Genomic DNA, 24,841 nt, shown 5'->3' on the forward strand with positions numbered 1-24,841 from the left:
GGGTCACATTGTCTTAGCTGAGCCAGTGAAACTTTTTCTGGTGGGAACAATCCTTTTTTCTCCATCCCTGCCCTGCCTTGCCTTGTCTTCCCTACCCCCTACCCCCAGGCTTCTCCCCCATTCCCTTTCATCCCTCTGTGTCTCAAGTGGCTCTTTTCTATTTCCCATTTCAATCTCCCTCCTCCTCTCTGGCCTTCATTCAACCTTTCTTGGGTTTTCTTTTGAGGATTTTGCATTCTATTTTTCAAATGCCTCTCATAATGGAATGAGAAGGAAGAGACAGGGAAGGGGAGGAGATTTCTTTCTTTCTTTTTAAAAATTAATTTGTTTTTTCCAACTACTAGCAAAGATAGTTTTCAACACCATTTTTGTTAGGTTTTGAGTTTCACATTTTTCTTCCTCTCTTCCCCTTCTCCCTGAGAGAGAGCATTCTAATATGGATTATGAATATATATAGCATATTTCCATATTAATCATGTTGTGAAAGAAGAATCGGAACAAAAAGGAAAAACATGGGTGGGGAACAAACATAAAACATATAACAAATTAAAAAAATTTAAAATAGTAAGCTTTGGTCTGCATTGAGACTCCATGGTTCCTTCTCTGGATGTGGATGGTATTTTCCATCACAAGTTCTTTTGAATTATCTTTGATTATTGTACTGCTGAGATGAGCAAGTCCATCATAGTTGAACATCATGCAGTGTTGCTGTTCATGTGTGCAATGTTCTTCTGGTTCTGCTCACTTCCCTCAGCATCAGTTCATGCAAATCTTTTTAGGTTTTTCTGAAGTTGAAGGGGAGATTTCAAATTGGATAGCAATTGGAGAGGGTGAGGTTTCTGTTAGAAGTAACAATAATAGAAATATAAGATCATTCCCAAAGGAACAGCCAAAATCTGTTCCCTTCCCCTCTGCCCAAAATAAGAAGAAAATAGAAACAGTTAAGGACCCAAGGTAGAGAGATAAAGAACATAGAGAAATGGTCTCAAAGCCAGGAAATTCTGCATTCAAGACCCATTCTGACCATGTATGACACTGGACAAATCACTTAACCTTTCAGTGCTCTGGACAGTTTTCTAAGATAGTAAGGTGCAGAAAGCACCTGCAGTGGTAGAGGGAGTTCTCTGACTCTTCACTTTCTTATATCCATGAAAACACAAAGCTAGACCTTATCCCTAAGGACTAAATATCTAGGAAAAAGAACTTATCTTTTGCAGCCTCATCCCCTTCTTAATCCCACCACCACTACCGTTGTAAGTGGACATGATCCCTGTATGGGGGAGTTTCTACTGAAGAAATGGAAGATGTGATCCTTAGTTAAAGAAACTATTTTTAAAGGATTCCAATGTAGCACACCAGGGAAAGCCTGGCAAATTTTGTGCTTGTGGCTAGGAAATGTTGAGTGCCTATATCTGTAAGTGGAGGATGAGGAGATGGATATGTTTATGTGGGAGCCAATCAGGAGACCAGCCAAGACATTCCCTTGGAAAGTAGAAATGGGAGTACTAGAAATTCTGTGGTTTAGCAAAAAATATGACTATCAATAAACAAGGAGGAGGGAATGGAGAAGGGGAAAGAGGGAGAGAACAAAGTAAGCCAGGTTTAATGGGGAGTAAAATGTTATCAATGAGAAATATTGGTGAGGAATGGGGGGGTTGGGGGGGAAGGAGGAATACAATGTCTCAAGAGACAGGAAGTAGAAATCCAGAATCATATCCTGGTAATTCCCTACGCAGGAGGGAGGGTATTTCCCAAGAATGTGCAAGAGTCCCACAGAATGTACAGGCATGGATGGGTGCTTTCATTTATCTTTCCATATATATGCTTATGTCTAGTCCAGTAGGTTCAGGTATAGGTTCTCCCCCCGCCCCATTTATCTCATTATAGGTCCCTTTCCTTTCCCCTTCCACACAGACTGCTTTGGATTAAGTAAAGCATATAAACCATACAAGCCTAGTGTTTGTTTGTTTTTGGAGGAATGTTTGAATGTACACCAAATGATCCTTTCGGCCTTGCTGCTTTTCTTCCAGTGCCATTCCATGAACTGGTTGAAGCCTGGAAAAAGGATTGTAAATTTTCCAAATGCCTAGGAGGAGACCACATGCTAGATGGCCTTTGGGAAATTGCAAAATTCCTTTAATGAACACATGGAAACAAAGACCCATCTTTTTAATACCACCATTCTACTGGTCTTACTCTATGGTGGTAAGACATATAATAGTCTCCAAAGAATTAAAAATGAATATCACTAAGAAAGTAAATAAGTGGTGCATGATGGGAAGGAGTAGGTTACAGCATCCAACCAATGGGAACTTCAAAGAAACAGGATAAAAGATGTTTGTGGGAAAAGAAACAGGCTAATTGAAAGGCAAAGATAAAGGATTAATCCAGCTGCTTCCTGTTCTAAAGAAAGCTCTGGATTAGGAGGCAGAAGACCTTATTTCAAACTCAAGTTCTGCCATTTGGTTATTATATTAATCTAAATCAATCATCTGAAGGCAACTTGGTGGCATAGAGAATAGAGTTATTGCCTGCAGTAAATTCTGGATCCAGAAGGCTTGTGTTCAAATCCATCCTCAGACATTTACTGATTTAGTAACCCTGGGAAAATCATTTAACCTTATTTTCCTCAGTTCCCTCCTCTGTAAATTGAGCTTGAGAAGGAAATGGCATTGCTTTAGTGTCTTTGTCAAGAAAATTCCGTGGACAGTATGGGTCCATGGTGTCATGAAGAATTGAACATGACTATCTGCTGAACAATAAATCAGGATGTTTCTCTCATTAATCCCATTTGTAGAAGGGAAATTTGGTAGAGAGATGAGGTGATTATTCACAGTCATCTAGTAATTGAGTCACTGAACTTGAGTTTGAAATAAGGTCTTAAGACCACGAGTTAAGAGTTCCTTCTTTAGAACATGCAACAGGGTGCTTTCATTTATCTTTGTTATATCTTTGTCTATTTCTAGTCCAATAGGCATGTGTAACTTTAGGTGTGAGCTTTTTTTCCCATTTGTGTTGTTGAATGACTTAGAGATCACTATTCTCACCTCCATATGATTTTTATCATCTTCTCATTATGGTGGTAGTAGAGGAATAATGCCCTTATCTTTCATCCTCCTACTTTCTATCCCTTTCCTGATTTCCTGGTTCTATCCCTTTTCTCTTCAGCCTGAGTGGTGAAGAAAAATGAGTTTTCGTTCTTTCTTTTTTTTGGGGGGGGGTGGGAGAGAGGCAATCAGGATTAAGTGACTTGCCCATGGTGACATAGGTCCTCCTGACTCAAGAACAAGTACTCCATCCATTGCACCACCTAACTATCCCCCAAAATGACTTCTAAGCAAGAGATAGTTTAGATGGTCTAGTGAATTTGTAGCAAAGAAGTCCTTAGTTCCAATGCTGTCTCAAACATTAGAAGTGTGACCCTAGTCAAATAATTTCATTTCTCTCAGCCTCAGTTTTTACCTTATAGGGTTGTTGTGAAGATTGAAGTCCCTTAACCTCTCTCAGCTTTAGTTTCTCATCTGTAAAATGATGAGCAGGATAGAGTACTTTGCCTGCAGTAAGGAAACTCTTCATTGTGTGACCCTGGGCAAATCACTCAACTTTTTGTTTCAGTTTCCTCATTTGTAAAATGACCTGGACAAGGAAAGACAAACCACTCCAGTATCTTTGCCAAGAAAACGCCAAATTGGGGGGGGGGGTCACAAGGAGTCAGAAATGATTGAGATAACCCTGAACAGTTACAAAAGTGGAAATATTAGCTTTCTTCAGCTAACTTAGTATTATCTTCCCCATTAGAATGTACTCTTAAGGGTCAGGGATCATATTTTTGCCTTTCTTTGTATCCCTAGTACTTAGCAGAGTGACTGGTCCATAGTAAGTAAATATTGAATAAATCTTTGTTGACTGGTTGAGTGACTGCTAAGGTCAATGCCTGTTTGGTCCTAGAACTGTTGATGAAAACCTCGTTGAAGAGCAGTTTGGTGTATTCCTGACCCTTGATGTCAGTAACCAAGAAACAAACCAGAAAGGGTTGGGAAATAGTTTTTATTTTTCTTTGTTTAGATCTTTGAGGAAATTCAAAACAAAACACAAGTACTAACAGCAGAGCTAAACATGTTGGCTCCACTTCCTTGCAAAGCAATCATTTTTGGAAAGAGGGATGGGCCAATTCCTGGACAACCAGATCCTACTCTGCCCCATCTAGCCTACCAATTCACAGGTTTATTGTGATTTGGTTACTCCCCATGATTCCCCAGTCTCTCCTTTTCCCTTCTCTCTCCAATAGATAGCTAAAAAGAACCCTTCCCACCTACCCCCTTGTTTACCTCTGGGGCCTTGAGGGCAGCTAAAGTCTGATATAAGGTGGTCATTTTCTTTAATAGAAATAGGACTGGAAAGAGGGGGGGTGCCACAGGAAATTTGTAATCAGTTAGACAACAGGCATTTATTAAGGGTTTTAGGCCCTGTTCAAAAGTTCTGGAGCTAAAAGAAAGAAAAAACAAAATAAAAACAGTCCCCCTCCTTGAAGGAGCTTATAATCTATATGGGTAAAATGAATGAAAAGTAATATCAAAAGAACTAGCAGTGAGGGAACCAGGGGAAAGCTTCCTGAAGATGGGGAGATTTGAGTTGAGTCTTAGAGAAATCTGAGAAAGCCAAGAAGTCAGAGATGAGAAGGGAGAACATTCCAGGCCTGAAAAAGCAGGGTCACTGAAAGGAGAATGTGACCCAGAGTTGAAATACCCTTTGAAATTTCTTCTCATGGTCAGTCAGAGGTCAGAGACAAAGGAATTTAGGAGAAAATTTTTTTTTCCTCATACATTAGACATTCAGTACTAGAGAGGATATTTACTTTTTTTTTAAATCAATTTTATTTTCAGTTTAAATTCTTTTTCCTCTACCTCCTACTCCCGATGCCTCCCACTCCTCCCACTGAAAGCAATAGAAAACAAACCCATTACAAATATGTATAGTTAAGGAAAGCAAATTCCTTCATTAGCCACATGAGAAAGATATTTGAATTGGGGTTGCTCTCATACCCTGGTGCTAACCATGATGCCCAGTCCTACAGAGCTGATGGGAAGAGAGAGAGATGGAAGTAGATTCTAGCTTTTGGTACTACCTTTCACTTCTTATCTAAGCTCAGCTCATTTATAATTTAATTAGAAGGTTTTTTTAAAGGATTTATTTCAGCAACATTTAAAGCACTTTCTATCCAGCATCCATATGAAATAGGTAGTTCTAATATGCTCATCCTCATTTAGTATATGAAAAAGCTAAGATGATAAGTAACTTGTTACTAGACTAGAAATGTTAGCTATAGTGATGAAAAAAGAGAAGGAAATTGAAAAAATGAGCACTGGCAAACAATAATCTCTTAGTAGCTGAATCCAGTGTCCTCATTCTCCTTGACTTCTCCTCAGCCTTTAACATTGCTGGTCATCTCTACTCATATATGTTCTCTTCTGTCTAGATGTTTGGGTCACCAATCTCTCCTGGTTCTCCTCCTACCTGACTGAGCACTCCTCTCTGTCTCTTTTGCTGGATTCTCCTTCAGATCAAGTCTTCTAACTGTAGGTATCCCTCAGGGTTCTCTCCTGAGTCCTCTTCTTGTTTCCATCTATGCTACTTCACATGGTGATCTCATCATCTCCAAGGGATCTAATTATTATCTCCAGACTGATGTTTCTTAAATCAATTTATCCTGCTTAAATCACTCTGCTGATCTTCAGACTCAATCTCCAACTGTCTTTCAGACACTCCAAACTAAATAGACCTCTTAAATTATGTACATAAAAGAACTCATTATCTTTTCTCCTGAACCCTCCACTTTCACTGTTATTGTAGAGAGTTCCTTAGGCTCTCTATCTAGGAGCCATCCTGGATTCCTTATTATCTCTCACCCCTCATATCTCATCTGTTGCCAAGGATAGTTGATATCATCTTTGAATTTCTCTAAAATATACTTCTCTCCTCAAACACTGCCACCATTCTAGTCCAGGAATTGCACCCTTTGATTACTGAAATAAGCTTCTGGTTGGTCTGCTTGCCTTAAGTCTCTCTCTCCCATAGATACTCTATTTAGCCATCAGAATGATTTCCCTAAAGCAAAAGTCCAATCCCAGTCATATTGCTCTTTAATCAACAAACTCTAGTAGCTCCCCATTACCCCAGAATCAAACACAAAATCCTGTGTTTGGCATTCAAAGTGTCTCATAATCCAACCCCCTCCTACCTTAACAGTTTTCTTTCACTCTACTCCCCAAGAAATAGTCTTTCATCCAGTGAGACTGGCTTCCTAGATGTTTTTCAAATAAGACACTCCATCTCTTGGCTCTTAGTAGTTTCTCCAGCTATTCTCCATACCTGGAATGCTCTCTCTCCCCCAATAAGATTGATGACTTCCCTAGTTTCCTTCAAGTCCCAACTAAAATCCCACCTTCTACAGAAAAATCATCCCCCATTCCTAATTCCAGTGCCTTCCCTCTGTTATATTTCCCATTTATCCTGTAAATAGTTTGCTTTTTAAATATTTGTTTTCATGTTGTCTCCCCCATTAGATTGTGAAGTCCTGGAGGGCAGGGATTGTCTTTTGCTTTTTTGTATGCCCAATACTTAAAAGAAATGCCAGATGCATAGTAGATGCTTAGTAAATGTTGATTGATAGTAGTGGTTATGAATATTTTTTCTTGACTTTTCTTACTTTACTCTGCATCAGTTTCATATAATTCTTTTGATGCTTCTGGAATGTATGTGATGATGTGTTCATTACAGATATAATTTTTTTATGACCCAGTAACATTCCATTCCATCTAGGTACCACAATACACTCAGTCATTCCCTAATTTATGGACCTCTATTTTGTTCCCAATTCTTAGCTATTATAAAAAGTGTAAATATTTTGTAGTACATGGGGACTTTCTTCTTATAAAGGGTTATCTTGGGGTATAAGCCTCAAACTCCTAGTATTAGTAATAATATTTCAAAAGATATGAATATTTTAGTCACTTTTTATACATTATTCCAAACTGCTTTCCAAAAGAGTTGTCTCATTTCACGGCTCCATCAGTAATGCATTAGTTGCACCTATTCTTCCATTGACTATTGCTGTTTTTTCTTTTAATCATTTTTGCAAATTTGCAGAGTGTGAGTTAAAACCTCAGAATTGTTTCAATTTATATTTATCTTATTATTAGTGATTTGCAGGATTTTTTTGTGTCATTGTGACAAAAAGAGGTATAATGATCTATTTGTAGATGATATAACTTAGGGAGTCACTAGAGGGGTTAAACAACTTGTCTGTGATCATTCAGCTGGTAAATAGCAGAGCCAGATTTTTTCTTATTTTGATGATTATATGCCCTTCTTTATTCTTGAAGTATCTGCTATGTGCAAGAAGACACTATATAAGGTACACAGGATAGGGAATAGAAAGTTGAATAAGATAGTCTTTATTCTCAAGGACTCAAAAGTCTAGAGAAATTGATTTAGGCCAGAAATACAATAGTCAAAGTTTTAAAAATCTTCTAGATTTTGGTTTTGCAAGGTTCATGGAAACAAGACATGCTCCCAAATTTTTACCATTGTTAATTAGAAGAATGGACAAGAGAGTGTAAATTGAGTTCATTTTGATTCTACATTTCATGGTATAGTGATGAAACTGTCCCAGTAAATCCCATGTAATCTTGGGAAAGTCATTGAACCTCTGCTCACCATATTTTCCTCATCAGTTATATGTAGATGAGTTTACCTGTATAAGGGATCCTTAACCTGGGGTTCATGAACTTAGACTTTTAAAACTATTTTGATAGTTGTATTTCAATCTAGGAATCAATTCTGTGCTCCTGCAGTATGGCTGATGGTCCCTGATCATCCCTAGTCCCCAACCCCTGGAGCCAAAGCAGCCAAAGGAGAGTGGTGACATAGCATTTGGACCCCAAGGGTTGCTCAGAGCTAAATGAGAAAAATCACCATGTGAAAAAAGTCCCATTACCTATGTTTGTGCCCTGGATCAAAGCCCTAGTTGTCCTGATCTAATCTACAAAAGATTGGATCTTTTGGTCAAACATAATTAGTTTCTTTTAAATTTTATTTATTTATTTTTTGTTTAAAAATATTATTGAGAGAAGACTAGATTGCCAGAAAGGACTATGATTCAAAAAAGGTTAAGATGGACTAGATGGTCTCTAAGGCTTATCCCAACCTTGAACCCTGTGATCTTATGAATAATTATCAGTAACTAACAAATGACCTTTGGCAAATCACTAGATGTTTGTTGGAAAGAATGGAGGGGGCGGAGTTTGTATAAGAAAAGAAGTCATAGAAGGGTTTTTCCAGTTTTTCAGTGAATTACCCTCACATGGATATTGCTCACATACAGATATGGGCTCACATTCAAGGCATGTGAGCACTGGAAGGGACCTTAGAGATTTGTCCCCCTCATTTTACTAGTGAGGAAACCAGTGGGTTTTTTGTAGAGCTGTAAGTGAAAGTTCTTGTTTCTACAGCAAATTCAAAGGGGAAAATGGACAGAAGATATCAGTAGAGGGGACAATTATGTCTCAGGGAATCTATATTGTGCTTCTATAGTTATGACTAATGGTTTAAAACCTCCCCCTACCTCCAATCCCTAGGAGAAGTTGACCAAAGGAGAAGGGTGGCACAGCAATTGGACCCTAGTGTGTGTTAGAAGAAAATGAGGTTCATTCATTGTGTGAAGAAATCCCCTTAGCTATGTTAGTTCCCTGGACCAAGCTTTGGACTTTTGATTTCTAGTCAGCATCCTTTTTAGTAAGCCACATTACTTTATGCACATTACACATGCAATGAAAGGAATTTACTTAAGGTTTAATAGGTATGTTAGGATGCTTAAAAGTGGTATAATTGTACTATTTGTCCCTTTTTAGAAGGGAGAAGGGAGCATTAGGGATCTCAGTCCCTTGGCTCCTCAGGTGAGTGATCTGACATGTATACATGCCCAGCCAACTTTGGGCAGGATACTATATCCTGCATGTTATATTCCCAAAAAAAGCACTGAATTTGAGTCCAAGAGTACCACTTCTTGTACATTTATGATCTTGGACAAGTCACTGAATCTTTTTGCTTTGATTCTTCATCTGTAAGATAATAAGATTGGATTAGATCAGAGGCTATTAATCTTTTTTGAGGGGGTATCAGGCCTCTTTGGCAGTCTGGTGGATCCTTTCTCAGAATACCATTAAGGTGTTAGAATTATAATACTTAGGATCACAAAGGAAGCAAAGTATACTGAAACAGTGTTCAAAATATATATATTTTGAAAATTCACAAAGCCTAGGTTAAGAACCTTTCAGACTAGATAATGCTTGAGGTCTCTTTCAGATGGAAATCTGTTATCCATTTATTCCATCCATGCATAGGTACCTCCTCTAGCCTTTTTGTTGTTTCAGTTTGCCTTCCTCCTCCACTCCAATATTTTAGTGCATCTTAGAGGCAAGAACAGTGGTTGCTGAAGAACTTTGAAGGAAGAAAGGATTGACTCTAACCCCAAATTTGAGTCTGGGGGCTCCTGTCTTTTAGGACTTGACTCCAGGTTCTTCCCGGTGTGATCTGAAAGACAACTTGCTGAAGGAAGGATGTACACTTGAATCCATTGAATTCCCAGTTAGTCAAATCACTGTCCTGGAAGCTAGACCGCTCAGTAATACTGGTTCTGGAGATACTTCCAAGATCACCCAAGTCAGCCCCCAGAAGATTGAGCTTCGGCTGAGGCCAGGTAAGACACGAGAAGGATCCTCTCCACCCTATTTAGGTAAAACCTGGGTACATAGACACAGAATAAGAGATCATGGATGCCAGAAGTCAGAGTTCAGGATAGGGATTGGGAATGTGGGATATAATAATGTAAGTGATGTACATTAAATAAATGGGTAGGAAGTGGTGAATGATGGAGGGAGTATAAATAATTATGGAGGAGTAGAGATTTGGAGAAGGAAGAACGAGGATAAAGAAAAGGGTGGGGGGACAAGTGATAGGGATATAACAAAATAGAGGGATGGGGAAGTCAGGAAACAGCTCATTTGGGAATATTGAGTTTAACTTTCTAATCAAATCAATAATGTACCAAACAACTATATACTAGGCAATGAGGAATGTCCAAAGAAACAGATAAAGAATCCTTCTTCTCAATCAGCTTTCACTAATCTTATTTGATTGAGGTCTAAGTTCTGGTTGGAGATGGATAAGACAAGGAAGAGAGATCAGAATCTCTGGAGGATGGAAAATAGGGGGAGAAAATAAGGAAAGAATGCAGAATGACTGAAGAAGAAGGGCTATAGATATGAGAATGAGTACAGAAGATGCTTAGGGAGCACATATAAAAGGCTCGATTACATCATACTTCATCAGATGGCTAATTGCAACACTACATTGTAAGAATCATATTAAAGACTGATAAAGTACAAAGAAAGAAAAGAAAGAGTCCCTGTCTCCAGGGAGGTTATAGTTTCATTGAGGAAACAATATACACCAACAATATTCACTTTCCAAGAATCATGGAGAAGCAACATGGTCTAGAATGCTTGTCTTGATATCAGATAAATCAAGGTTTGATCTCTTCCTTTACTTCTAATAGTGTATCCCTGGACATGTTATGGCCTCTTCTTCTAGCCAGCCAGTCAATCATGTCCAACTCTTAATGACCCCATTTGGGGATTTCTTGGCAAAGTTACTGGAGTGATTTTAGCTATTTCCTTCTCCAGATCATTTTATAGATGAGAAAACTGGGACAAACAGGATTAAGTGACTTGTCCAGGTTCATACAGCTAGTAAGTGTCAGTAAGTGTCTGTGGCCTTACTGGAACTCATGTATTCCTGTTTCCTGACCTGGAACTTTATTCATTGTGCCACCTGACTTCTCTAACTGGAGAAAACTGGGTTCAAATTCCATCACTTTCTAGTTGTTTGACTCAAGTCAGTCTCTCTGGCTCTCAGTTATTTCCTCTGTAAAATGGGGATATATCACTTGCATTATCTAACTCACAAGATTATTGGAGGAAAACTGCTTTGGAAGTTGTAAAGAACAAAGTAAAGACAGTGTCATCAAATGTGAACTGGAAAGTACATCAGAAGTCTGATAATCTGATCCATACCCCATGCAGGAATTCCCTCTCTAAAGTTCCTGACAGTCATCATACTATTTCATAAGTGTGGTGAATAATCACTGAGGAAACAATCCAATAAATGGTTCCATGGATTTTCCAGTCAGTCCAAAAACCTTGAATACAGAGATTTTCATCTATTAACAACAATCAAACAAAACCAATTAGTTAAAAGAAAACAATTAACCAGGATTAAAAACTAAACAATCTTATTTTTAATTGGAGGAAAGATTAGGGGTTTTCCAAGTTGAAAGAGGAAGAGCAAACAGGTGAAATCAGAAAAAGAGATGTACTGCTTCATGAAGAAGGAAGTGGTTTACCACGTATCTTTTGCCAAGAAAACCTCAAATAGGGTTATGAAGAGTTGGTCACAACTAAAATGATTGAACAACCAACAACTCTTTCCCAGGTATCCATATTCAATTAAAGAAATAAAGAAACAGTAACTAATTGACCAATATGGGACCAGCAGGCAGATAAGTGGTATGGGTTACTTGAGAGGCATAATTGCGAAAAATCTCCTATCAGTCTTTGAGATCTGATGAGTTTCCAGTCAGCATATCCTAGGTCCTTACTGAAGGGTCTCTAAGCAGCAGGTAGAAGTGGTCCAACTTTCTAGCCACACACAACTAGGTTTGAATAATGCAATAAAGTTTTTTCCCAATTTTCCTCATGGAATAGTTTTCCCTTAAGACAGAAGTTGAACTAGAGCCATAATTGGTCTAGTCCAGAACTAGTTCCAAAAACTGAGAAGATAGAGACAGTTTGGTTCACTCATTTCCCACAAAGGTCCTTTCCATTGGCAGATAGTCCTCATGATTAGAAAATTCTTCTTTGTGAAGAGTCAAAAGCAAATAATTAACTAAAAAGCAATGGGAAAACAATGTGCAGAGGAGTCCAACAGAACCTCTTTGTGAATATTGAGGGGAAGCATAGTAGAGGATAATCTGAAGGAAGGTGGGGCTGATCTGGTAAGACTTCCTGGAGGAAATAAATTTTGAATAGATTTTTGAAGAAATTTTCAATTTAAGTTAATTTTAAAAAACATTTTTGTGGCCTTGGGCAAGCCACTTAACCCCATTTGTCTTGCAAAAAAAAACCCAACAACCTAAAAAAACCATTTTTAAGGAACTCCAATATCGAAGATACTATACTGTTGATAAAATAACAAAACCAAAACAGTCTGCCCTCTAGGAGCTTATATTTGGTGAGGAGTATATCTGAACAATGCACTAAGTCTGGAATTGAAGAAAGAGGATTTGGGCTGGGCTGTATTGGAGAAGCTATCCAGTGTCTTTCCTTCCATTTATGCAGTTATTACCCAGACTCATATCACTTCTCCATTGTCCTATCTCATCAGTCTCCTAATTGAACTCTCTTTCTCACTTTCCCCACTCTAAACTTCCTCTCCACAGCTACACAAGTCTTATTATGACACCTCCCCTGTTCAATAATCACCCATGGCTCCTCATTACCTCTAGGATCAAATATGAACTCCTCTATTTGACATGTAAAGCTTTTCAAAATTCCATCCTACCTTTCCAATCTTTTTATACATTCTCTTCCCTAATCTTGGAACTCCCCAAGTAGCTTTATTGTTCTCACTCAGTACTCTCCATCTGCTATCTCTGGACTTTTGCTTGGACTATTCCCCCCCCATGCATAGAACACAATCTCTCCTCACCTCAACTTCTGGAATCCCTGGTTTTCTTCAGAACTCAGCTCAAGCATCACCTGCAGGAGTCTTTCCTAGTTCCCCCCAGCTTCTAGTGCTTAGTGTCCCAGGGTTACCTTGTGGTTGTTTTGTGCACACTCATTATGGAACCCTTTTTTTAGAATGTACACCAAGAAAATTTTAGTTTTTAAGAAGAACATGAAAGGTTATTATTTTTATTTATCAATCTCAAGAAACTGAAATGTAACTTAAATTTAAAAAAAAGAAACAATGAAACTTAATAAGAATAAAAATAAAATTTTTGAGGCTTTAGGATACACATACACATACAAATATATACATACATATATGCATGCCTACATGTAAACTGAATTGGAGAAGGAAATGGAAAACCATTCCAGGGTCTTTGCTGAGAAAATTCCAAATGAGGTCACAAAGAGTTGGATACGACTGAAAAACAACTAAACAACAATCATTTAAGGATGGATAAAAGGACCTTTGGGAGACACACACAACACCCCCCCACACACACATACATGCACACACATTGTTATTCCGTTGTGTCACTCCTCATGATCCCATTTGGGGTTTTCTTGGCAAGGATACTGGAGTGGCTTCCCATTTCCTTCTCCAGCTCATTTGACAGATGAGGAAAGTGAGGTAAAGAGGGTGAAGTGATTTTTCCAGGGTCACACAGTAAGTGTCTGAGGCCAGACTTGAACTCTGGACCTTGAGTCTTCCTGACTCCAGACCTGGTTTTCTGTGCACTCTGAAGCCACTTAGCTTCCCCATTCTCAAATGAAAGAAGTCAAATGGCATGTAGAATCAAAGAAAATTGATCAGAGTCCTAGGAGGATAGAATTTAAATCTGTCTCTGTCTCTGTCTCTTCCTGTCTGTTTATCTCTCTTTTTCTGTCTCTCTACATTAGCCTGAAAGTATCTTGAGGTCTTTTATCTCAGTATTCCCACAAGTGTCTGGGGCTTAATAAATCCTTGTTAAGAATGATGATGATGATGATGATGATAATTACTATAATTTCTATTTCTCTTTAAGATTTGCAAAAGACTTTTCATTCATTTCATTTGATATTCACAACAACCTTGAGAAGTCGATGTGATTATTATTCCCATTTTACAGATGAGGAAATTGAGGCTCAGTGGTTAAGAGAATTGCCCAGTGTTACATAGTAGTAATTGTCCTAAAACAGGATTTTCTTAGGTCTTTCTGTATTTAAATCTAATCCTACTATGTTTCCTAGCTTCAACAATTCCAAAATGCCCATCACCATAAAAACCTATTTCTATAATATCAATTATTTGACTCATGGAATTATCTGTGGCTCAAGAAACATCACAATCTCAGAATTGAAAGACAATCCTAGTGAACTTTTTCCTCATTATACTGTGAGGTCCTTAAGAGCCTGAACTGTTTTTTACCTTTCTTTGTATCTTCAATGTTTATCAAAACACCTGGTATATAGTAGGTTTAGCTTAATGATTACTAGTTGATTGTCTCATTGAAACAGAGAAACAGCTTTGAAGGTCATTTGAGGAGGAGAAAGCATTAGATATGAGGGCTGGGGTGGTAATCAGGGAAGGCTTTAGGGAAGAGACAGCCTCTGAGCTGAAAGGGAAAGTCAATGTCATATGGGAAGTCATATGTCTTCTAGTTGGTAAATATGTCTTGGAGTCTGTACTAAAACTTCTACCTTCCTCCCTTCCAGATGATTCTCAGACCTTCTCAGTGCAAGTGCGGCAGGTAGAAGATTATCCAGTTGACATCTACTATTTGATGGATCTATCCAACTCTATGCGAGATGACCTTCAAAAAATTCAGTCTCTGGGAACTAAACTGGCCTCTGAGATGCGCAAGCTTACCAGTAACCTACGCATAGGCTTTGGGGCCTTTGTGGACAAGCCCATGTCTCCATACATGTACATTTCTCCACCGGAGGCCCTCAAAAACCCTTGCTATGAGTAAGTCTCTGCCACTGGGATGTTGGACAGACTATTGGACAGGATTGACTCATGGGTGCCATTTTTTAGTATGGTGGCTACTTTGCTTGTTAGTCATGGTCAGTTGTTTTCTTTGTCACTTTTATCTATTCTTGAAGGAACCAAATTAGGATGGAAAATCAAAGGACATTTATCAGTGTCCCAGGAGTTAGGCTGCTGCTGCTGATCACAATAATAGCTGCTAATACTTATGAAATACTTTAAAGTTTACAAATCACTGTTCATGTTATCTCATTTGATCTTCACAACATCCCTGGGAAGGTAGATGCTATTATTATCTTCACTTTGATGAAGAAACTCATCAAAGCAGACTGTCAAATAGCTTTGAGGCAGGTTTTGAACTCGAGTTTTCCTGATTCCAAGTCCAGTTCTCTATCCATTGTGCCTATTCTGGCAGAGGTAGAAGGATCCTTTTTTATTATCTAGTTTAACCTCATTTTACAGATGAGGAAACTCAGGCACAGAAAGTGAAGGAACTTGACTTTGTTTCAGCATAAACAAATGCTCACCAACAATCAGCAATAATAAAGACAATGATGATGATGATGAATACTTTAAAAAGTGTGTTATGTATGTATTATCTCATTTGATCTGCAGTTAGCAAACTGTGTCCATTGTTGATACATTGGTTCTCAACCATGTGGTAATATTTAATTGATGGCACAGCAAAATAATGCTTGCTGATTCTTGGTTTTTTGTATTTACTCTTGTTTCTATAACTTAGCATGTTCTTTCTATGTGTTTTGCTTCCTTTGTTTAGACAGGAAACATCAGTTATATGTGCAAACTATTAAGAACCAAAGTATTGACCAAAACACAATTTATTCATTTACTGTTGTGTGCTGCTCATTAATCAGTAGGCAGATATTTTTCTTTAAGGGTTCATATACAAACTTGGATAATTTAGTCAAATGTGGGTGTTTTGAAACTTTAATTACCAATATAATTGTGGCTATATAGACCTAGCCTTCCCTCCACCCTGTTTCCACTGTGCAGCTTTTCCTCTGAGAAATTATTACCTAAAGAGTCTCCTTTCCTTTTCTAGAATGAAGACAACCTGCTTACCCATGTTTGGCTACAAGCATGTATTAACTTTGACAGATCAGGTGACGCGCTTCAATGAGGAAGTGCGAAAGCAGAATGTATCAAGGAATCGGGATGCCCCAGAAGGTGGATTTGATGCCATAATCCAAGCTACAGTCTGTGATGTGAGTGTGGGGTATGTGGGCTGAGGGCTGAAAAGCTGGCATTATATATTGGGGAGTAAAGGTCTCTTGTGGTGAGTAGAGCTCAAGATGGTTGATGTGGCTGGGGCTGGAGTCATCTATGAGTTGGCACTGTCATTCAATCTATTCCCTCATTCCCTCTGCATACCTTGTGGGCTTTCAACTGAATCTCTCAGGACCTGAGCAATCTCAATTGCTTTGTGAAAAAAGGATTACAAATTTCACTGAACAAAACCCAGTATTATGGTTGGGACTGGCTTATCCCAAGAAGAGATCATTAGATTATTCAGTAGGAAGTACCTCTGAGGACCTGAGTATAACACCCTTGCTTAGTGTGTATTTAGTGATCATCACAAACAAGTTCGGATATGTGTATTATTGTTGGAGCATCAATAATTGTTTATAGGGATCTCTTAGTTCTTGGATAATTTTCTTGGGGGGTGGAACATTGGGAAAAGGTACTGGTGTAGGATAAGGAGATTGGAAATATAAAAGATGTTATTCTCTGAATGGAATTTTCTAGCTTTTCTTCCTCTCTTTTTCCCTCCCTCTCTCAGTCACATCCTCTAAGTCCCCATCAGTAGTCTTTGTCCATTCTTATTTCCTTTTCCTGTTATTTGGACTTAGTGTGGATACTCTTTTAGTTCTACTTTTTTTTCTTTGTATAAAGAAAGACCTTTCCAGAATTCATGGATTCCTCATAATTAATTACATTATAGTATTCCATTTTACTAATGTGTGCAATACTCAAAAAGATCAGTGAGCTCATTTATAAGAATGTTTCTTCCAGCAGGGTAGATCGTAACCCATTGGTGCTTGTCCTTTCTGTGAGATCCTTGTTACTATACATCCACAAATCAAAATTCCATTCAACTTTCCCCAGTCCTTCTTCAATTTCTCTTAACATTGGTAGGATACTAGTGGAGCACACAGTCTGTCCATTGGTCATCCCATGCATTTGCCCATCCTTTTTTCCCCATCACATATTTTTTATGATGACCTGTGTCTGAGTTTTAGTCATTCCTTTATTTTACGACATTTTCATCATTTTCAGTTATTTGCAAAGGGCAACTAAGTGGTGCAGTGGATAGGGCACTAGCCTTGGATTCAGGAGGACTGGAGTTCAAATCTAGCCTCAGATACTTGCCACCTACTAGTTGTGTGACCTTGAGCAAGTCTCTTAACCCTGCTTGCCTCACTTCCAGGGTCATCTCTAGTCATCCTGATTCATATCTGGCCACCAGACCCAGATAACTCTGGAGGAGAAAGTGAGTCTGGTGATTTAGCACAGCACCCCCTCACTCAAATTCAATTCATGTACTTGTCATGGCATCACCTCCCTGCTGTTGTGGTCTTCTTTGAAAATGAAGAACAAACATTATCAGTTATTTGCATTCACATAAAATACTACTAGGAGAGGCAGAGTATTCTAGTCTAGAGAGCAGTCTTGAAACCAGTAATTTCTGAGTCAAGTCCTGCTCCTTATGAACTGACTATGTGACTGGGCAAATCCCTTAACTTCTCAGGACTCTAGGAAACTCTGTAAGGCAATTTACTGAGGAGGTACCAACCTTAATTTGTAGAAGGTCTTTGCTTGTCTAAGAGTTCCATTTACCAATGCAATGATAGGTCTAGTGCCTATTTCTATAATTCTGGAATTACAGTCTTTCATCAGACAGTTTTTTAAAATGAAGGAATTATTGTATGTTCAATCTTTTCTTGTATTCATCTATCCAGAGCTGAATTTTTGGATTATGTTCTTTTCCTATAACATAGTGGAGACTTCACTGACTTTTTTTTAAAGGAAAAAATTGGTTGGAGAAATGATGCATCCCATCTGTTAGTGTTCACTACTGATGCCAAGACCCACATTGCTTTGGATGGGAGGCTATCGGGAATCGTTCAGCCCAATGATGGGGAATGCCACATTGGCAGTGACAATCACTACTCTGCCTCCACCACTATGGTGAGTTTCTCCAAGTCCTATTACCTCTCCACTCCCCACCATTAACATGTTTTCATCTTTGTCGATTTTGGCACCTGGGACATGCTAAAAATAAAACAAAATGATGGAGCTAAGAGGCAATATTTTCTTCTCTGCATCACTTACTACCTAATTAGAACAATATGCCTAGTTGGAATAATACAACAGAGAAATTGGAAAGGATTTACTGGAGCCGGACTGAGATGAACAAAGGGTGGAGAACAGGTCCTTTGGGTAAAGTTTAAATGGATTGTTTAGCTTGGAGAAGAGAAGGTTCAGGAGTGATTAACTGCCTTTAAGTCTATGAAAGTTCAAAAATTCATTTCCTTCTCTTACCTTCTTCCTTTTTTTCTCCCTCCCCTTCCTTCCTCTTCTTCTTTCCTTCTTTGCCCCTTCCACCTTTCCTTCCTTCCTTCCTTCCTTCCTTCCTTCCTTCCTTCCTTCCTTCCTTCCTTCCTTCCTTCCTTCCTTCCTTCCTTCCTTGATATTATTCATTTTCAAAAAGCTTAATCAACATCTTTTGTTTTCTTATGTTGGTCATTTCTTGATATGTTATAATCCAACAGCCAAAACCCATAGACCTGTCAACTGGCACAGTCACCAGGTCTGATAATGGTTACAAAATAGTAGACCCATGGTCCCTTACTTCTAATAAAAGGAGGGTAGTATACTTCCTCATCTCTAAAGTTTTTATTTTAGAGAGGGAAAATGGAATAATCTTTTCCCATGTATATTCAAATGAGATGAAAGTAATAGTGCAGTTTTCAGTTCTAGTTTTAGTACCAGTTCTAGATTGGTTTAATAATCTACTTCCTTAAAGATGGAGGGTGGGACCAGTTGAACTCTTCAAGTCCCTTCCTGTTCTAGAATTTAGAGATCAGCTTCAGCACCATGACCATCACCTTAATTCCCATTATTTTTAGGGTAATCCAATCAATTAATCAGCATGTATTGAGCAGGAAAGGAATGGTTCCTAAGTTGAGAGGCATGGGAAGCATTCAAGATGAGTGTGGGATAGTTATAAAAACAAAGGATGGAAATAAGTAGGTTAGGGCTATATTAGTAGAGAACTTTGAAAGCCAGGCTAAGAAGTCAGAAGACTTGGAATGAGGGAAATCTAGATTTAAATCCTACCTCTGATACTTTTTACCTGTATGAGACTGGGTAAATCATTTAAAATTTCAAAGTTTCAGTTTCCTCAGCTAAAGTGAGGGCATTGAACTAGATGGTTTCTTCCAAGTGTTTTTCAGTTCTTAATCTATAATTCTATAAAATCTTTGATTACAGAGATAACAGAGGAAGAAGGTGATCACTTTTAGTATCACTGATCTGGATCTTTTTACCTAGTCTTTCTTTCAGACTCATTTCTGGCATTTGACCTAGGATAGCTACTCTTTTGCCCTGCCCAAGTCATATGCCTGGGATCACAGAATGAAATGATTTTATAGGACCACTGGATGAAACAACTTAACTGTCATCTGGGCTACAAGAATCTAAGAAGAGAGGATCCTCTTAACCTCCAGAGGTCCTCTCCACTAACCCACAAATCCTTTTTTTTTTTTTTTTAAATAGGATTATCCCTCTCTGGCACTGATGACTGAGAAATTGTCCCAGAAGAACATTAACTTAATCTTTGCAGTGACTAGAAGTGTGGTCAGCCTCTATCAGGTGATTCCTCTTGTCTCATTGGTTCTCACAACAGCCCTGGGAGGGTTTTACAGAGTGCAGCTCCATGATATCAAAGCAGCTTTTCCAATCAATCCCTTCTGGGTTTTCAGAATGGGAGGACATTAGGACTTCTTCAGGGTGCCTGACCTCGTAGATGTGATTTTTCAGTGAATACTGTCTAGGATCCAAAGAACATGGGATCTGAACTCCAGGGATCTGTGATTTCTAGAAAACTCCCTTTTCCTGGTTCCAGAGATTGATCTCTCTCTGTCTAGCAAAAGAGAATAGTGGGTGTCCCAGGCAACTAGTGGGGCAATGGGCAATGAGCAGTACAGCTCCTCTAGAACATATCTTGGGAGAGATATTGAAAAGATAATTGGGAAAACCACTCCAATGGCAAAATGGCCCTAGGGGTGCTGAATTTGTGGTAGGGTGTGGAAGTCAGAAAAGATGGAAAGATCTAGCCCTGAGGCAGCTGATGTATAGCTGAGGGAGCCAAATCAAAAGTGAGAGGATCTGACTTTGAATCCTGGCTCAACTACTTTGTGTGACTTGGGAAGGCTGCTAACTTTTGCTCTCTTGTGATCCAGTCTCCTCCTCTATAAATTGGGAGTAACTTTTGTTGCCTCCCATAGGAGAGGCAATATGGCATGGTGGATAAAGGACCACATTTGGAGCCATAAAGGACTGGGTTGAAGGCTGTCTCTTGAGACATATTAGCTTGGTGGTGGAAGAAAGGCCCTTGGCCTTTCAATGTTCTAGAAATTTCTCTAAGATGATAGCTTATAGACAAGTTGTCAACCAAGAAAATTCCATACTGGGAGTTCTTTTCTCTATTGAAACCATAAATTTAGAACAAAAACAAGTAGACAAAGCCCAACTTATCTCAGGGAGGGTTGTTGACAACCCTAAAGTACTTAATAAATGTCTGCTATTGTAATTAAGGGGTGGATGGATGTCACATATATGTCACCCTGGATAACAGTTCAGGAACAGTTTTTACCCCTTTTATTAAGAAATGGGATATAGGTTACCTTATTTTTCCTACTGTTACGCTCTGTATTTTCCCTGTCAGGTTTGGAGAATACCTGGGAAAGTTTCCCTAGACTGGAAGTTCTGTTAAGAACTTTTTAGGATTTTTTTTTGCAAGGCAAATGGGTTAAGTGGCTTGCCCAAGGCCACACAGCTAGGTAATTATAAAGTGTCTGGGGCCGGATTTGAACTCAGGTACTCCTGACTCCAGGGCCACTGCTCTATCCACTGCACCACCTAGCCACCCCTTGTTAAGAACTTTTTGTTGTCATTTTTTGTCAGTCTAGTGAAACCTTTTCAGTATAATGTTTTAAATACATAAAATTAAACATTGTTATTGACCCATTGTCCTCCAAGAAGATCAATGATATTGTAGGGGTGATGCGACTATTTTGATGGCTTAGAATATAATAAAATGCATAGAATCACAAAGAAATATCAATTACATTAATGGTCAAAATAGAAACAAACCAAATTCCTGAACTTTAGATTAAAACCTTTGACTAAAAGGTCAGTTTTACATCTTCATCTGCTGAGTGCTCTCAATCACTGCTGGGTATTTTCCTTCTAGAATTATAGTGAGCTCATTCCAGGGACCACAGTGGGTATGCTGTCTGCAGATTCCAGCAATGTCCTCCAGCTCATTGTTGATGCCTATGGGGTGAGTGTACCATGTCCTTGGCAAGCCAAGATGTTAAAACCAGATTATGAAGGGCTCTAAAAGCCAAACAGAAGAATCTGTATTTATTCTAGACACTATGGAAAGTCAGTGTATTTGGCAAAAGTGCCAAGCATTCAAACTACTACAGAGAGTACAACTATGAAAAGTCAGGTTGTTAGAATGCCAATTGTATGCTTGTCAAAAAGACTATTTTATGGAGAATTCACACAGGACAAGAGCTCACAATGGGATCAGAAGAAATGATGCAAGGACATCCTGAAGGTTTCTCTTTAGAACTTTAGAATTGATGATGCCATGGAAAACACTGGCACAGGACCCAGTAAGGTGTGCTTTCATAACAGAGGCTGCTATGCTCTATGAGAAAGGCAGAATTGAAGTAACTCAAAGGAAATGTGAGGTACATAAATTTAGAGTAAACATCTCAGGTGTTTACATGGGCTGTTTGTTCCCTACCTGAGGTAGAGCATTCCGAGCTTATATTGGTCTGATCAATCACAGTTGGACTCACTGCAATTTGTCTCTAACATAGTGATGTCATTTTGGTCTTCTTTGATAATGAAAGACAAGAACCAAGCAACCGATTTCTATTTTCCTCAGAATCTAGCAGTTCCTGGGAAAAGAATGTAGGAAGTGGGGCATGATCCTAGGAATAGAAGCTTTAGCACTTCTCCCCATCCTTGTGTGGTCAGCTGTGGCCAGAGTCCATCCCTTCTAACATCCCATTTTGGGAGAGCTGCAGGGACATGGGTGGGTCACTACTTTTCAATTATTCCTTACTATTCTCCCCTACCTCCTCCATGAATTGTTCTCAGAAAATCCGTTCAAAAGTGGAGCTGGAAGTCCGTGATCTTCCCGAGGAACTGTCCTTGTCCTTCAATGCCACCTGCCTCAATAAGGAAGTCATCCCAGGTCTCAAATCATGTGTCGGCCTTAAGATTGGGGATACGGTGAGAATATTTGATCCTTGGCAAAAACGGACTATCTCTTATTTCTGTGGGTTCCATTTTCTGTAGTTATAGTTTACATAGTTATAACAATAGTTATAATAAAAATAATTAAAATAACTAACACTAATACAGCATTTGCTGTTTGTCAGACATTCTGTTAAACTTTACAATTATTATCTCTTTTGAGTTTCACAAAACTCTGAGAGGTAGGGGTTATTATTATCCCCATTTTATAGTGGAGGAAACTGAGGTAGACAGAGGTTAAATGTCTTGCCTAAGGTCCAAAGGCTAGCTAATATCTGAAGTTAGATTTGAACTCAGGTCTCCCTGTCTTTAGGTTCAGCATACTCAATCCACCACATACTGTTATCTCATTTGATGAGTCTGTAAAAGCAGACTAAAAAAATCATTGACCCCACTCCCTCCTTTAATATCACTTCTACCCTAAAACCTCCCCCCACCAATTTTGTGTGTTCCTTTGATGTTCTGGCTAGTTTTTATGGTTCTTATGGGATTTAAAGAGATCATCTAGTGTATTTTTTTTTCATTTTAAAGATGAAGAAACTGAGACCCAGAGAAGGAAATTATTTTTCAAATATCAGCTATATAAGAATTGGGATTTGAGCACAAGTCTTATGACTCCAAATTCAGTGCTTCTTTTCTTCATAACATACTGTATTTCAACATAAGAAAATGTATATTAGAGAGAGACGAAGGAGAAGAAGAAAGAGGAGGAAAGAGAAGAAGAGAGGAAGGAAGGGAAGAGATGTTTGAGGAGATGAGAAAGAGAGAGGAACAGAGGAAAGGAGAGAAAAATTTGCTTGTAACTGTCCTGGTATATTGTACTGAATTGAGTTTTTTGGTGATGCTGCATGTATGTACATGGTGTGGGTATGGAGTTGTGGTGTGTAGCCCAGTATCAAATTTGTGTTCCATGATGGGTGGTATCACAAGTTGTGCCTGTTGCTAATTAATTCAGTTAGCTAATTAATTCAGTTAGAGCATAATACTCATAGAAACAAGATCCCAGATGCAGTCCCATTAAGTCCAGTTAGTGCCACCCAGAGGAAAGACTGTTTCACAACTGTTGATTTGACCACTGACCTTACTGTCGCATTTCCTGATTATAGCGATGTTAGTGTCCTTGCTCAGGATGTCTACACTTAGTTTTATTGCTTTAGGTCCTATCCAGGCTCAGAAGTCAGAATGGAGGGAAAGAGAGATAGGTAAAACACTAGAGGCAGGTTGACAGAAGGCTAAGTCCTGGACTGGAATCCCAACTCTATTCCCTTTGTTGACTCTATGCAAGTCACTTTCATTCTCCAGACTTCATGCCCCCTAAGATGGGGATTGGGGGCTCAGAATTTGCAAGCCCCTTATTAGCTCTAAATCATATGATCCCATGCCTAGCTCACACAATTTCTGGTAGAGTCTGGAAGCTTCTAGGTCTAACATTCCTCATTGGGTTATTGTAGAATGAGAGCTGGAAGGTACAAGGCATCCCATTCTCAATGAGACCTTGTTTCCCTCCCAGGTGAGCTTCAGCATCGAGGCCAAAGTACGTGGCTGTCCTCAGGAAAAGAAGAAATCCTTTACCATTAAACCTGTGGGGTTCAAGGATAGCCTTACTGTCATTGTCACTTTTGACTGTGATTGTGCCTGTCAGGCCCAGGCTGAACCCCAAAGCAGTCGCTGCAATCAGGGCAATGGGACATTTGAGTGTGGGGTGTGCCGTTGTGCCTCTGGCTGGCTGGGAGCTCAATGTGAATGCTCCGAGGAGGATTACCACCCCTCCCAGCAAGATGAGTGTAGTCCCCAGGAGGGTCAACCTGTCTGCAGCCAGCGTGGGGAATGCCTGTGTGGTCAGTGTGTCTGCCATAGCAGTGATTTTGGCAAAGTCACCGGCAAATATTGTGAGTGTGATGACTTCTCCTGTGTCCGATACAAAGGTGAAATGTGCTCAGGTAAGTGGGAAGGGTCTCTAGGGTTTCTCCTGTGCCATTCCTTTCCTCTTCTAATTTAATTAAATTCTTTTATAAATACACAGATAAAAATGGCCAAAAAAAAATAATCCCAACAGTCCTAGCCTTCCATGTACCCAGATTCCATTTGAGATGGCTACAGCATGTAAACATAAGCGTGTATATAGTTGAGAGAGAATGTTAACATCTAAAAGGATGAGGGGAAATATTTGATGAAGAGATAGCCCATGAGACAAGCCTTGAAGGATGTGAGGGATTGTGAGAGGCAGAGGTGAGGAAGGATTGCCTTTCAGACATGCAATACTGTCTATACAAATTTAAGGAGATAGGATATTGGGTGTTGCTTATGAGGAACAGTGAGAAAACCAGTTTGGCTGAAATATGAGGTATGTGATTGGGAGTGATATGTAGTCAGCCTGGCATGGTAAATCAGAGTCATAATAAAAAGGGCTTGTCTGCCTGGCAAGTTTGAAAATTTCCTAATGATT

General features: G+C 39.0%; 1 protein-coding gene across 2 annotated transcripts in view; it reads left to right on the forward strand.

Annotated features, from left to right (window-relative positions):
* The window catches only part of ITGB3 (integrin subunit beta 3), an 86,580-nt gene that overhangs the window by 20,754 nt on the left and 40,985 nt on the right, over positions 1-24,841 (forward strand). For both annotated transcript variants that reach the window (XM_074224409.1, XM_074224408.1), the window contains exons 3-10: positions 9,562-9,757; positions 14,541-14,793; positions 15,878-16,040; positions 17,863-18,024; positions 19,615-19,710; positions 21,314-21,403; positions 22,237-22,371; positions 23,906-24,335. In XM_074224409.1, the coding sequence (XP_074080510.1) occupies positions 9,562-9,757; positions 14,541-14,793; positions 15,878-16,040; positions 17,863-18,024; positions 19,615-19,710; positions 21,314-21,403; positions 22,237-22,371; positions 23,906-24,335 (1,525 nt within the window). The remainder of the gene's footprint in view (positions 1-9,561; positions 9,758-14,540; positions 14,794-15,877; positions 16,041-17,862; positions 18,025-19,614; positions 19,711-21,313; positions 21,404-22,236; positions 22,372-23,905; positions 24,336-24,841) is intronic.

The sequence above is a fragment of the Macrotis lagotis genome, chromosome 2 (genome assembly GCF_037893015.1).
Source record: "Macrotis lagotis isolate mMagLag1 chromosome 2, bilby.v1.9.chrom.fasta, whole genome shotgun sequence".
NCBI classification, from domain to species: domain Eukaryota; kingdom Metazoa; phylum Chordata; class Mammalia; order Peramelemorphia; family Peramelidae; genus Macrotis; species Macrotis lagotis.